At 40.1% G+C, this 14,340-nt stretch overlaps 1 protein-coding gene across 2 annotated transcripts in view; it reads right to left on the bottom strand.

The window, feature by feature from the left end:
- Nucleotides 1–14,340, bottom strand: part of PRKCB (protein kinase C beta) — a 650,680-nt gene that overhangs the window by 345,039 nt on the left and 291,301 nt on the right. For both annotated transcript variants that reach the window (XM_069106305.1, XM_069106297.1), the window contains exon 5: nucleotides 14,095–14,223. In XM_069106305.1, the coding sequence (XP_068962406.1) occupies nucleotides 14,095–14,223 (129 nt within the window). The remainder of the gene's footprint in view (nucleotides 1–14,094; nucleotides 14,224–14,340) is intronic.

Here is a 14,340-nt window from a genome sequence, read left to right as displayed (position 1 = left end):
AGCTTAAAGAGTGAATGATTTGTCCAAAATCATACGGCTGGTATGACTCTTTGGGATTTGAACCCAGATCTCCTAAGATCAAGTTCTATACTCTTGTCAGTACATAGCCGTAAAAAAGGGTCTTTTGCAAAGGGCAATATAGTAAAATTAAAAGGACAGTCTGGTGTTGTCGGAAAAGAACTAGACTAGGAATCTGGAGATTAGGGTTCTAGTCATGAATTATACATCTGTGACCTGGATCAAGTCACCTCATTCCCTCATTTAACAAATGTTAAGTAAGTACCTACTATGTGCACATGGCAACTGGTGGAATAGTGGGCAGATGCCAGGTCTGAAGTCAGGAAGACTCGTCTTTCTGAGTTTAAATCTGGTTTCAGACCCTTACTAGCCATGTGACCCTGAGCAAATCACTTGACCCTGTTTACTATAGTTTCCTCATCTGTAAAATGAACGGGAGAAGGAAATGGCAAACCACTCCAGTATCTCTGCCAAGAAAACCCCAGATGGGGTCACAAGCACCAGACACACCTGAAATGAGTGAACAACCACAAATGCGCACAGGACTATACCAGGAATTAGGGAAGTTAGAAAGTTAAGATGAGAGAACTACCCTGAATTCATGGAATTTACCATCTAGTAGAGTACAAATACAGATTGCTGAAATACCCAACATTCACTTCTATGGGCCTTAATTTCCCCATTGGTAAAATAAGTTGATTGGATTTCTGACTTCCTTTATGGTTTTGAATTTTTACGTCTACTTTCTTTTCTTGAGACCAGGAATGTCCTAAATGGAGGACCCTGAGATTAAGGGAGGTTAAGTGACCTGTCTTTTTTTTTCTGACTTGAGAGAAACTACCTTCTTGTCATCCCAAACTAGGTGCCTGGCCACTTTCAGTCTGTCTGCTCCTCCTTAAAACTAGAGAACAGAAGATATATATGGAGAGAGAATGTGACTTGGATTTAAGTCAGTGCTAGAAATATTGAGTAGCACAGGGCTTGTTATGGTTTCCCTAGGTTACTCCACTAGAGATCTCCCTCCCAATTGAGATTATCCATTAACTGTCAATCTTTGAATACAGCCATCCAATTAGTTTTGAATGTGTCTAACTACATAATCTTTCAGTCCACATTTCTCAGTATAGTCCACAAGGATCTTATAAGAGAATTTGTTAAAATCATTGTAAACTTCAGGCATGCTATTTCTATAGAATTCTCTTTATCCATGTTTATCCATACTATAAAAAGAAGATATATGTATATATACACATATATACACACACATATACATGAAGAGAGAGAAGATATGTGTATATATATGTATATATGCACATATATATGGGGGGAAGAGGGAGAGAGAATACAAGGGAAATACAAGGCACAATGGTGACATTAAGAATAGTCTAAATCCCTGCATGGCATAGACTGACTCCAGGGTTCTTCTGGCTTGGGGCCATGCCCAGTCAGTCCTCTTAGAATCATTTCATCTCATGTGCACCCAAGCACACGCACACGCACACACACAAATACACACAGAGTGAGTGGCCTACACATTCAGAAATCAGACAGACACAGTTAGTGTCCCTGGCAGGAGCCATACTACCATCCCAAGCTAATCCTTGGAAAAGATTACATTCATGTATGGTAATTGGAGTCAATTCAAGTTCTGGGTCTTCAGTGAACAGATGGGCAGTTCTTGGTGCACTTCTAGGATTCAGAATATTATGAGGTAGAAAAAGAGAAGATTTGGAGTCAGAAAATATGGGTTTTTATCCCCTCTCTGCTACTCACTTGACCTGTGAGATCTTGATTAAGTTGCTACACATCTCTGAGCATCAGTTTACTAATATGTAAAAAGAGGGATTGGGATTAAGTGATCCCAATCTCTACCTGGAGTATCTGAATTCAAATCCTGCTGCCTATGTAACACCGGACAAGCCACTTAACCTCCATGAGACTCAGTTTCTTAATCTGTAAAATGAGACAGTTGGATTAAATGACATCTGAGATTTCTTTCATCTCTCAATCTTTTAATCATGTATCTGATGCCCAATGTGATCATCAGTAAAGCAATTTCACCTTCCAATACCCCAGGTAACTCTTCTTCTAAGACTATAAATTAACAGAAAAGCTGCTGTTCTCTACTGCTGGAAGAAGTTTCCATAGAGGGAGTTCCCTATACTGAAGAAATTACAAAGGACCCAGATCTTTATGCTCCCAAGGTTAGCGTGTCTCCAAAAATCACTGATATAACAGCAATAACATTTATAACGATCATGGAATTTATTTAGCACCTGAGGATTTGCAAAGCACTTTACACATGTTATTTTATTTGATCTTCACAACAATCTGTGAAGCAGGTGCTATTATTATCCTCAATTTACAGATGGGGAAACTGAAGCTGGAAAAAATGTTAAGGAGCTTACCCAGGTTCGTACAGCTAGTAAGTATCTTCTTATACCAACCCATGATATGTCACTAGGGAAACTTGAGATATGGAAGAGATAACTGTCATCTCTAAGTATTCTAACTAATCTCCTTACATCTAATTCCCAGCACTAGCCCCACCTCAATCTAATTCCTACCTCATACAGTTGCCAAAGTGATGCTTCCAATGCAGAGACTTGACCACTTCATTCTCCTGCTCAATAACTCAGGGGCTTCTTACTGACTATAAAATGAAATGCCAAGTTCCTTACACTGACATTTACAATCCCCATAATCTACAGCCAGTCTTCTTGGCCTTATTTTACCCTGCCCTACTCCAGGTATCCTGTTTTGACCAAATTGTCTTATTTATTTCCTGAGCTTGTAATTCCTTCTTCTACCCTTGTTCACCATCCATCCCCTGGATTTCCCTCCCCTTTCATAGCTCTTTTTTTTTGCTTTTTGAAGGGCAATCAGGGTTAAGTGACTTGCCCAAGGTCACACAGCTAGTTTTTGTGTTAAGTGTCTGAGGCCAAATTTGAACTCAGGTCCTCCTAACTCCAGGGCCGGTGCTCTATTCACTGCGCCACCTAGCTACCCCCATAGCTCTTCTTGATGAAATCTCTCTCTTCCTCCAAGGTACAACTCAAGTGCCATTCCCCCACTAACCATCCATCTCTCTACCTCCTCAAAACTTCCCAGAGCACTTTAGATTCCTTCTTCACACTTACCACACTGTACACTATATCATACTTTTCCGTGTGCATGTAATTAGATCACCAATTACATCCGAAGTTCCTGGAGGGCTCTTTTCTTCTTTATAGCTCTAACGCCTTTCACATATTAAATGCTCTGCACTTAATAAGTTTTTGTTGAATTACATTTACTTGCACTCTAACCAATTTTTCTCCCATGCTGTACTTGGGCAGTCATTTTTTCTAAACTAATTGTATGATGTTACATTAATTCCTTTCCTATTTCACTTTATTAACATTGGTCCATTTGTTCTAGCAAACGATCTTTCCAGGATCTTGATGTTACATTAATTCCTTTTCTATTTCACTTTATTAGCATTGGCCCATTTGTTCTAGCAAAATATCTTTCTAGGATCTTGATTCTGTCTTCCAATGTTAGATATCACTCCCATTCCTCATCCATAAATGTGAGAAGTGTGCCATCTACACCTTGATTTAAGTCAATGCTAGAAATATTGAACAGCACAGGGTTTATGATAGTTTCCCTAGGTTACTTCACTAGAGATCTCCCTCCAAATTGAAATTATCCATTAACTGTCAATCTTTGAATCCAGTCATCCAATTAATTTTGAATGTGTCTAACTACATAATCAACCAGTCCACATTTCTCAGTATAGTCGACAAGGATCTCATAAGAGAATTCGTTAAAATCGTTGTAAACTCCAGGCATACTATGTCTATAGAATTCCCTTTATCCATGTTTATCCATACTATAAAAAGAAGAAATTAAATGAGTCTGAGGGTAGGTAGGTGGCACAGCAGATAAAGTGCCAGGTCTGGAATTCAAATCCAGCCTCAAATACTTACTAGCTATATGACCCTAGGCAAGTCACTTGACCCTATTTGACTCAGTTTCCTCATCTATAAAATGAACTGGAGAAGGAAATGGCAAACCACTCTAGTTTCTTTGCCAAGAAAAATCCCAAATGGGGTCACAAAAAGTCAGGCACAACTGAAATGACTGAATAACAACAACTTAGTCTAACTTGACTCATTCTTGATGAACTTATGACGGCTCACATCAACTGCTGTTTCCCTTTCTAAGAACTCAGAATCTGTCCTTTTCATCATTCTTCATTCTCCTCATGCACTTCTTCCTCATTTAATTAAAAATTCAGTATGTTCCCTCTACTGCGGGGTCATCCTGGAATTTCCTTCAATGCCTTGGTCTTCATTCTCCTAAGACAACTTAGCTCTATCAAGATCATGTAGTTTCTATTAACTAAGATCAGTTAAAAGGAATCTTGCTACCACCTGACTTATTTTGGTTTTCATTTCTCTGCTAACTATTTTAGCTACATTGTCCTTTCATCAGATAATTCTCCCTGTGAAATCAGAATCAAAAAAGTTGTCACAGCTAGGTCCCAGTTAATATAAATAATGAATCCCCTGAAGTGGTTGCATGTATTCAAATTTATGCTGCTCAAAGTTATAATTATGTAAAATATGGTAAATTGTTCCAATCCAATGGAAGTATGGAATAAAAATTCAAACAATGCAACTACTTCAAAGGATTAATTATTTGCACTAATTGGAACCTGGCTAAAAGTACTCTTAATTTTGCTATAATTCATCTCATTGTTATCACACCAATTCCAAAGAATCGACCTTATGAATGGTTTATTTTTCTCCTTACCCTAAAAATAAAATTAAATTTAAAAGGCCTTGTTGCTATCTGTTTTTATTTCTTCAAGTCTCAATTAATCCAGCACTTTTGCCTTTTCTTTCTATATTCCACCTACTGACCTCTGTGGTTTCTGGCTTAACAGAAAGATATGCACACATTTTCCCATTCCTTTCCATTTTCAGTTTTAAGCTCTTTTGATCATTCCTTCTAGTAAAAAGCAAATATATTCTTCTAGATCTTCATTTCATCATTACTCTAGCCTTAGCCAAGAGCCAACCATTTTCGTGTCATTAGCTATGTTTCAGAAAACTTAATCCTAATTTCCAACATTATCTTCCTAGTCATGTTTTAAGTCAAGTCAACAAACATCTATTAAGCACATGCTATTGGTTAGGCTCTATACTAAGCTCTTGCGATACAAAGAAAGGCCTAATCTTGAGGAGCTCATAGTCTAATGAGGAAAGACAACTATAATGGAAATGGGAATTTGAAGATCTTCCCCACCTCCTAATAGGCATGGAGACTGTGGTGGGAGGAACTTGCTGATGAGTGAAGCAGAGCCCACAGGAAACTGGGAGTCAGAGAAGTTAGAACTGGAGGGAAGAGAGGACTCATTCAAGGAGACAGGTGTGTGAGTGTTTGTTTCCCCCCTGCTGTGACAGCTAAGTTTATAAGTGTTTGTGGGAAGGCTAAAGAATGGTGTGGCTCCCTGCTGTGCTATGGTGTATTAACTTCTTTGTTACTATGATGGATTTGACTTTCTGATGGTGGGATTTGGTTTTCTGGTGTCTGAATAAGTGTTTTGTTTCTGTTTTTTATATGGAGAGTCTATTATATTTTGCAATTGAGAACTATGCTAGTATATTCATAGTTGCCATTAGTGCTGTCAATATTGCAATGGCAATAAAATAATGTGAAAACACTTAGACAACACAAATTGTAGATAACCAAGGGAAGGCATTAAAGGAGATCAGGAAAGTCACATTGCAGAGGTTGAGATTTTGGTTAGGACTTGAAATAAGCCAGGGAAGGTGGGAGGAAGAGATGAGGAGAAAGGGAATTGAATTTGAGGCACAAAGACCAATCTTTGTCTTCAATCTGCAGCAGTGATAAAAACACCATCTTTGTCCCCAAATCTACATTTCATTTTTAGTACTTCATAGTCCCTAGAAAACCCTTCCTCATTTTTTATATCAACATTATCCTGGAGAGGATTCTTAAGATGTGGAAAAGAAATTCTCATTGAATGATCTCTATTTTTTTTTCAATAAAGTAGGCAAGACAAAGTTTCTCTCTTGAGAGAGATGGGGGAAAAGATTTTTTTTTCCTCACTTTTTTCCTCTGTATTTTTTCATCAGCTACTCTGCATGGTTTCAACTCCAGAAAATGTTATGCCTCCCTCAGGATAATCTAACTGATCTCAGGCAATCTCATCTCCACGCAGATAGATGCAGTTTTTAATACTCAGCACCTTCTCAACTCCCTTAGTTGCTTCTCCTCTCTGATTGGAGGGCTGGAGTGTGGAGCATTAAACTCCTCCCAAAGCTATCCTTTACAGAGTCACATACAGTCAAAATGAGAACTTGGAAAGACCTTAGGTTAAAAAGGTCAAGGTCATTAGACCCAGATGACTCTGGAGAAAATGAGGCTGGTGACTTTGCACAGCTCTCCCTCACTTAAGTCCAAATCACTTGCCAGTCATGGCATGACCTTCCTGATGCCGCGGTCCTCTTCAAGGACAAAGGACAAAGAACAACAAATAACATTCCAGTAGCTCTATTTTCCATAAGGAACTCTGCTCAGGTTGAACATCATGCCTCAGAATACCACATCCCCTTAGTGACTTTTGCCATCTCCTCCCCCTCAAAGCTTTCTTTGGCTATCTTCTCCCATTAGATCCTCAGATCTCTGAAGGCAGGGACTGGCTTTTTGTATTTGTATCCCCAGCACTCTGCACAGGACCTGATATATAGCAGGTGCTTTAATGAATGTTTATTGAATTGAATCAAATTATTAAAAGAAGTTTGAGGAGAGTAATTTAGAGTAGCTGCTCTAGATTCTGTGTTCAAAGATTCACAGGATTTAGAGCTACAAGATGTCCTAAAGATCATCTCTCCCAAACCCCACATTTTACAAAGAGGACTGAGGCCCTGAGGAGTAAGGGATTTTCCACAGAGGTAGTCTATTTCAGAGCCTGGGTGCGAACTCAGGTCCTGTGCCTTGCAATCCAGATTTCACTGGTTCAAAGCTTTTCTTTCCTCTCCTCTTTACTGTCTGTCTTCTACCATGTCAACTATGCTCTGCATTCCTCTGAACATCCCCAACATTTTCTACTGGAGACCTACTTTGGCATCCATCATTCCTTTGATCTTTTTTGAGAACACTTTTTTATCCTCTTTATCTATAAAGCTGTAGATGAGACAAGTTGCTCGTCCAGACCTTTCATTTCTCAGTTAGCAGGGAGTCCAATTTACACTTAGTGCCTACATGGCTGTTAATTACTTCTGTAAGAACTACAAACACAGTCCAATCCTTCTTAGAGTTTGCAAAAACAGATCCCTTGATCTCCACACAATCCTGGAGTCCCTGTTGCTGTTACCAACTACTCCCACTGCTAACTATACAGCGAACTTTGTCATGGCTTCATGTTAACTCTTGCGGTACTGGGGAAGGAATACTGGCTCTGGAGAAGTCAGAGGACCTAAGTCCACCCTGCATACCTTCAATATTTACCATATGAGTGACTACTGGCAAGTTACATCATGCTACTGGGCCTCAGCATCCGTAAAATCAGAGCCAGACTACATAAACTATGAGGATTCTGTCAGCTCTAGATCTAAGACCTTTTTTAGTTTGCTTTTTATAAACATTTTATTGTTTGGTTTTTGTTTTTGCTTTTTGGACGGCAACTGGGGCTAAGTGACTTGCCCAAGGTCACACAGCTAGTTTTTGTGTTGTGTCTGAGGCCGGATTTGAACTCAGGTCCTCCTGACTCCAGGGCCGGTGCTGCCCCATTTTATAAACATTTTTAACAAGCATTTTTATTAAGTACCTAATGTGTCAGTGTGTCAGGAATCGTGCTAAGCACTTTACAAATACTATGTCATCTAATCCTCATAATAACTCTGGTAGGCGGGTACTATTATTAATCCCATTTGACAGATAAGGAGACTGAAACAGATGAGATTTGGCCAGGGTTACAGAGCTACTAAGTCTCTGAGGCTATATTGGAACTCAGATCAGGTGGTAGCTTAATAGACAGAGCACAGGGTCTACAGTCAGGAAGACCTGAGTTCAAATCTGGCCTCTTACACTGACTAGCTGTATGACCCTGGGCAAATCACTTAATCCTGCTTGCCTCAGTTTCCTCATCTACAAAATGAGTTGGAGAAGTAAATAGCAAACCATTTCAGTATCTTTGCCAAGAAAGCCCCAAATGGGGTCACAAAGAATTGCACACAACTCAAACAACTGACTCTTATGTGTTTATCACATAAGTAATCAGCATGATATAATGGACAAGTTCTAGACCTGAAGTGAGCAGTGCCAGTCCCAGCCCTGACACCAGCTAGCTATGTAACCTTGGTCAAATCATTTAACAAATCTAAGTCTCAGTTTCCTCATATGTGAAATGAGGGAGAAAGAAAAAGGAAGGGAAGGCAAGGGAGAGAGGAAGAAAGGAAAAGGGAGGAGAAAAGAGCAGAGGAGGGAGAGAGGGAAATGGAAGAGGAGAAAAGGAAAGAGGGAGGCGGGGGAAAGGGAAAAGGAGAGGGAGAGGGGAAAGGAAGAGATAGAAGAGGAGGAAGTATTCCTAGTTTTAGGACTTCAAAACCATATCCCTGCACTGGGTACCTTCATTCACTTCTCCCATCCCTTTTCAACTCTTGTGTTCTGCCTTCCCCCAATAGAATGTAAACTCCTTGAACAGTCTTTTTGCTTGTATATATATCCTCAGTACCTAATACAGTACATAGTAGGTGCTTAATAAATGCTTGTTTTCTTCCTCCCTGCCTTCAACAAAGTGCACCAGTGAGTTAGAATAAGCACATCTTAGGAAAACAAGGCCTATTCAGGTGGGATACATGAGTGTTTTGAGATAATGTGGACACAGTCTATAAACTCAGGAAAGGAGTAGGAAAGAGAGATCCAGCTAAAAATATAAGAGGACCAGACACAGACAGTAGTTCTAGACACTGAAGACACAAAGGCAAAAAAGGCAAAAGTCCCTAATCTCAAAAAGCTTCCCTTCTACGAACCTAAGAAATCCAGGGTGAAATACCTATTCCCCTCTTAGAAGTCTGACAAGTTAGGTTTAGTGAAGGGACATCCAGTTATAAAATCTCAGAGCTGAGAGGTGACCTCAAGGTCCATCTGGTCTGAATCACATCTGAGGATGAAGCTTCTCTACAACAAATGGTCATCTAGCTTCCATTTGAAGACCTCTAGCGATAGGAAAACTCACTCACTCTAGAATGCCTTTTTTCCCCAATATGAGTGCAATGTCTTTATATCTTCAGTTGCTCAGTCCATGAGAATTCTCTTTTTTAGAGTTCTATTGGCTAGGAAAGCTTTTCTTAGATACCTACCCAAAACTGGTCCATCTAGCTATGGAGCAATGCCTTGTATGTGGGAGATATTTAATAAATGTTTGTAGAATTGAATATATAGCTTCTAATCCCTGGGGTAAAGATAACTACAATTCCTCTCCCAAATAAAGGACATACTTTCCTTTTTTCCTTAAATCTCCCCTCTAGATCAAACATTTCCCCATTCCTCCAATTAATTGTCATATGGCATGGCTTCAACCCTCTGCTCATCCCTGATCACTCTCCTCTAGGGGAGTATCATCAATATCCTGCCTAAAATGGGGGGTCCAGAAGTGGACACAACAATCTACACCAAAGCAAAGGAAAGGAGACTAGCTCTTCCTTGATTCTAGGCACAGTGTTTTTCTATTAAAGAGCCTTAAGATTGCACTAGCTTTTATAACAAACACATCACACTGTGGCCTCCTACAGAATATTTAGTAGAATACCCCCCCCACCCCTCCACATACACCCTGTAAGTAATTTTACGTGAGCTGCTGTATAGGTATTTCTCCTTTATTCTGAATTTTTTGTAGTTGATTCTTTGATCTCAAGTGTAAGATGTCAAGTGTATCTCTAACACAATTTACCTTATTAGTTTTCCTCCATCATTTCATCCTATTAAAATCTTGCTGGAGCCTGATTTTGTCATCTAACAAGTGAGACATCTATGGTTTTATCCAGGTCATTAATTTTTAAAAATTCAAGTAGAATAAGGCCAACTTTACTGTTGAAAGAGATTACATTCATTCTATCTCTACAATCATGATTTCAAAGACACAGGCATATCCTGTCTTAGCTCAAGTCTCATTTTTAGAGAATGAGATCTTAAATCGGGAGCTTGTGAACTTATATTTTGATAATTCTCTTTTAATATAACTGGTATCCTTTGTAATCCCATGCATTTAAAAACATTATTTGAGACAGAGCCCATAGACTTTACTGGAGGACACAACATGGTAAAAGATCATCTGTTCTATGCAGAGGAGGATTAATATCACTATTACATCATCATGCAGCATCCCTCCACTTTTCCCAATGCCATCTTCTTAATCTTTTTTTTTTCCCCCAAGCTGGCTTTCCCTATGTAGCTCAGCTTTCTTTAACATGGTGTAGCCTTAAGAACATCACAAGGTGGCAGCAGATTCTCATTTTTGTCACAACTACGGCAATGGCTCCCTCTGGAGCTGTCTGTAGGCACTGAGTATCAATGATGAAAGCATTCTGCATTTAACCAGCTCCTCACTCCCCTTCCCCACCCATTTCCATGTTACCCCCAGGCTTGCATGCAGTTTCCCCAAGCAGTTTATTATTAGGGGCCAGGGTGGGGGGAAGGAAGATAGCTATTAACCACACCAAAGGAAAAAGTAAAAGGTATTGGCCTCAAATGGTAACAGAAGGGACTAACCATAAGAACTTCCCCACAGTACATTATTGGGTCAGGCTGTGAAATCTCTTTCAAATCTCTTTCCCAGCAATATCTAAGAAGTGGAAAGCAAGCCATCTGTTTTCCATTCTGTTACTAGCCAAACCAAGGTAGAGAATAGATTTTGTTTTTCTTGTCCCAACCCCATGGCACAGATCACAGTCCTATCTTAGCCTGGCATTCATTGCCTTCTGCATTAAACTTTAGAAAGCCAAGCGTGATGGTCTCTTCTGAGTATACAAAAGGACTAGGTTATTCTGCCCAGAATGCACCTATCAGGAATCAGCTGCTGCCCTCTATTGGGTCAGTGATGGCACCCTGATGGACTCAATCCCAGATAGACTCCAAGAGTCCATGTTAGTTGTACTGAGTCCAAAGCAAAGTCCACTCTGCAGATGCTGTTGACACCTTCTGTTATGTGGAAGTTTTACTTAAAGACAAAAGGGAAAAAAAGAAAAAAAATTATAGGAGGGGGTTGGAAGTGGGGATTAAAACCCATAGCCCAGCCCAGCTCCCTAAAACAGCTACTCTTTGGATCACCAGTATCAACAAGGACTGGAGCAGGACTGGAAGGACAAGGTATAAGTAGACATAAGGAACCACACCCACTAGAGGACCATGGACAGCAGGTAGACCTCAAAATGTTCTCTTCTGCCTAGGAGTTCTCCACAACAGCTGAGCTAAACAGAAATCTGCCTCATTATAGCTTACATCCATTGCTTCTAATTCTGCCTTCTGAAGCTATCCAGTATAAATCCAACTGTCATTTAGGATTACAGAATCCAAATGCTGAGAGAGACATCAGGAGCCACCTAATACAACAGATACTTGACCAAGAATCACTTTCTTTTCTTTCTTTAAAAAAATTTTTCTTGAAGGCAATTGGGGTGAAGTGACTTGTCCAAGGTTACACAGTTAGTAAGTGTCTGAAACCAGATTTGAACTCAGGTCCTCCTGATTCCAGGGTCAGTGCTCTATCTGCCTTCATGAATCACTTCCAAATCACAAAGCAGTTATCTGGCCTCTACTTGAAGTATTACAGGAGAGACCCACACTTCCCAAAGCAACTTAGACTACTCAGATCAGCTCTACTTGTTAGGAAGTTTTTCCTTGCATCAAGCATAAAGCTGCCTCTCTGCAATTTGACCCACCATTATTCCTGGTTCTGTTCTCAGAAGCCAAGCAAAACAAATCTAACCTCTTTTCTTCAGGACAACTATTCAAATGTTTGACCACAGTTAGCCATTTGGCCCTAAGGTATCTTCTCTCCCCATAGACTAAGCCTTTCAAGTTACTTCATCTGATCTTGACATGACATGATCTAGAGTCCTTTCACCAGTCTGGTCTTCCTCCTCTGAATACTCTCCAACTTGTCAGTGTCCTTCATAAAATGGAGCATCGGATACTGGATAGAACATTCCAGATTTTCTCTGACTAGGACATAGTACAGAGATTTGGTAACTTTCCTTCTTCTAGAAACCATACCTTTCCATGAAGCATTAGCTTATTTTTTGACTGCAATATCACACTGATGATCTCTATATTGAGCCTGCCATTCAGATCTTTAAAAGAGAAATTGACTTTATAACTCTCCCATCCTTACCTTTTAAAGCTGACTTTTTTTAACCCAAAGCTTAGAACTTGACATTTATCCCTATTAAATTTCATCTTATTGTTATGTAGCATGCTATTTATTCCTATCAACTTTGTGTCATCCACAAATTCCATCCAAATTATTGGTTAAAATGTTTAACAGCAGACCAGGGACAGATCTCTGTGATGCTCCCTTAGAAAATTCTATCCAATCTGACATGGAACCATCAATAATCATGACTTGGGTTCATGTAGCCAATATCTACCATCACCTGAACCAGTACTTCTTAAACCATGAGTCATGACCCCATATGGGATCGTGACCTACAGTTTAAGAAGTGTTAATTCTAGACTATTTCTTTCCATCTTTTTCACAAGGACAGCATGATAGATCTGTTCTAATTCTTTAATGATACTGAAGTTTGCCATGTTCTATGTACCCAGTCAAAAAAAAGGAAGTTGTCATATTCAATCCTGCCTTTTTTTCTCCTTAAGCATGCAACTAATAACCAGGGTTTAAAAGTTGGCTGATGAAGCAACTGTTTTGCCGGTAATCATATGATGAGCTGGGAAGGCCATTCCTACTAGCTCACTGGGGGCGTTGCTATCGACACACATTTTTTTTTTTCAAATATTAGAATCCCTAAGAGTGTCGGGAAGTTTCCTTTGTGAATGGTCAGTTTCATACAGGATGTGTATCTCTATGCTATTTTCTGCCTCTTTCCAGTCCCAGGAAAGATAGGCCTGTGTATATATTTATATTTCAACCATGGTGGGCAGAATTCTTCTAATTGAGGTTTCATTACTCTATTTGTCTGTGGGAAACGGGATGAAGTTCTGCTCCTCGGTTCCCTTCAGCAGAGGTGGTGACAGAATGGGCTACAGGCTCTGCCCATGAGCACTTGCCAATGTGGTATTTTTTTTTCTTTTATGGGGATGGGGGTGGAAGTGTTCTCCTGCTTCTAATCTTGATCTTTTTGCTTATGGAAGTGACCATTCTCTTACATTGAAAAAGCAACTTTGGTTCTACCAACCTGGAAAACTGAGTGATAATAATCTCTGGCACAGCCTTGCCTCCCTTTAGGCTACTTAAGGGCTAAGAGGTCAACCCACAAGATGTAGGACATCTGCTTTACATGGACACACTTGCTGCCATAGTCTGAAAGACCCCCGCCTTCCTCTGTCCCCCTCCCCATGTCCTGCAGGTTTGTGTGTAATGAATATTTGCTTTCCATGAGGATCTTGGTGGGAATCAACTTGCAATTTATGGTCTATTAATAAAAATTAAGCGACTTTAGTATACCAAGTTTAGAGAACTACAAAAAGACAGGAAGAAGGAAACTCCACAGGGAGTGCTCAGAACTCCCTCACAGAGGCCCCAAGCTGTCTGTAAAGCTAGACCACACTGCCCTGAGGGCCTCACAAACACAATAAGAATCACCAGTTGTGAGGCCCTTAGAACTTGACCAAAATGGGACTCAAGGCTGGTTAGGAAAGGGCAAAATTCAAAAGTAATAAGGCAGGCAAGGCCATGTCTCTAAGGGTCTCCTGCCCACAGACATTCCCTGCACTCTTCCTTCATCAGTATACAGGCTAAGGCAAGAACAAGGCAAGAAACATATTTCAGGAGATCCCAAGGCTATACTCCCCCAAACCAGGCTTTCCGATGTCAACACCTACCAACAACGGTGAGAACATCTTTATCGATCTGGGCCTTGATGTAGATTCGTCCTCGACGCTCAGTATGGTCTGTTCCACAGAGGCTGGGGACATTCATCACACAGCGTTTGTGCACGTTCATCATGCAGGCTGGACAGAAGAAAGAAAAGGAAAAATCTATGTGATGGAGTTATGGGCTTTGATCATAGAATTTAGACACAGGAGGGACACGAAAGTTAATTTAGTCTCACCCTTGCCCCATGGGGG

This window comes from Petaurus breviceps, unplaced genomic scaffold, assembly GCF_028583685.1.
Source record: "Petaurus breviceps papuanus isolate PSGF00001 unplaced genomic scaffold, PetGlider_PUasm1.0 138, whole genome shotgun sequence".
In the NCBI taxonomy this organism is placed as follows: domain Eukaryota; kingdom Metazoa; phylum Chordata; class Mammalia; order Diprotodontia; family Petauridae; genus Petaurus; species Petaurus breviceps.
The sequence above is the reverse complement of the archived record's forward strand: the minus strand, read 5'-3'. Positions and strand labels throughout refer to the sequence as shown.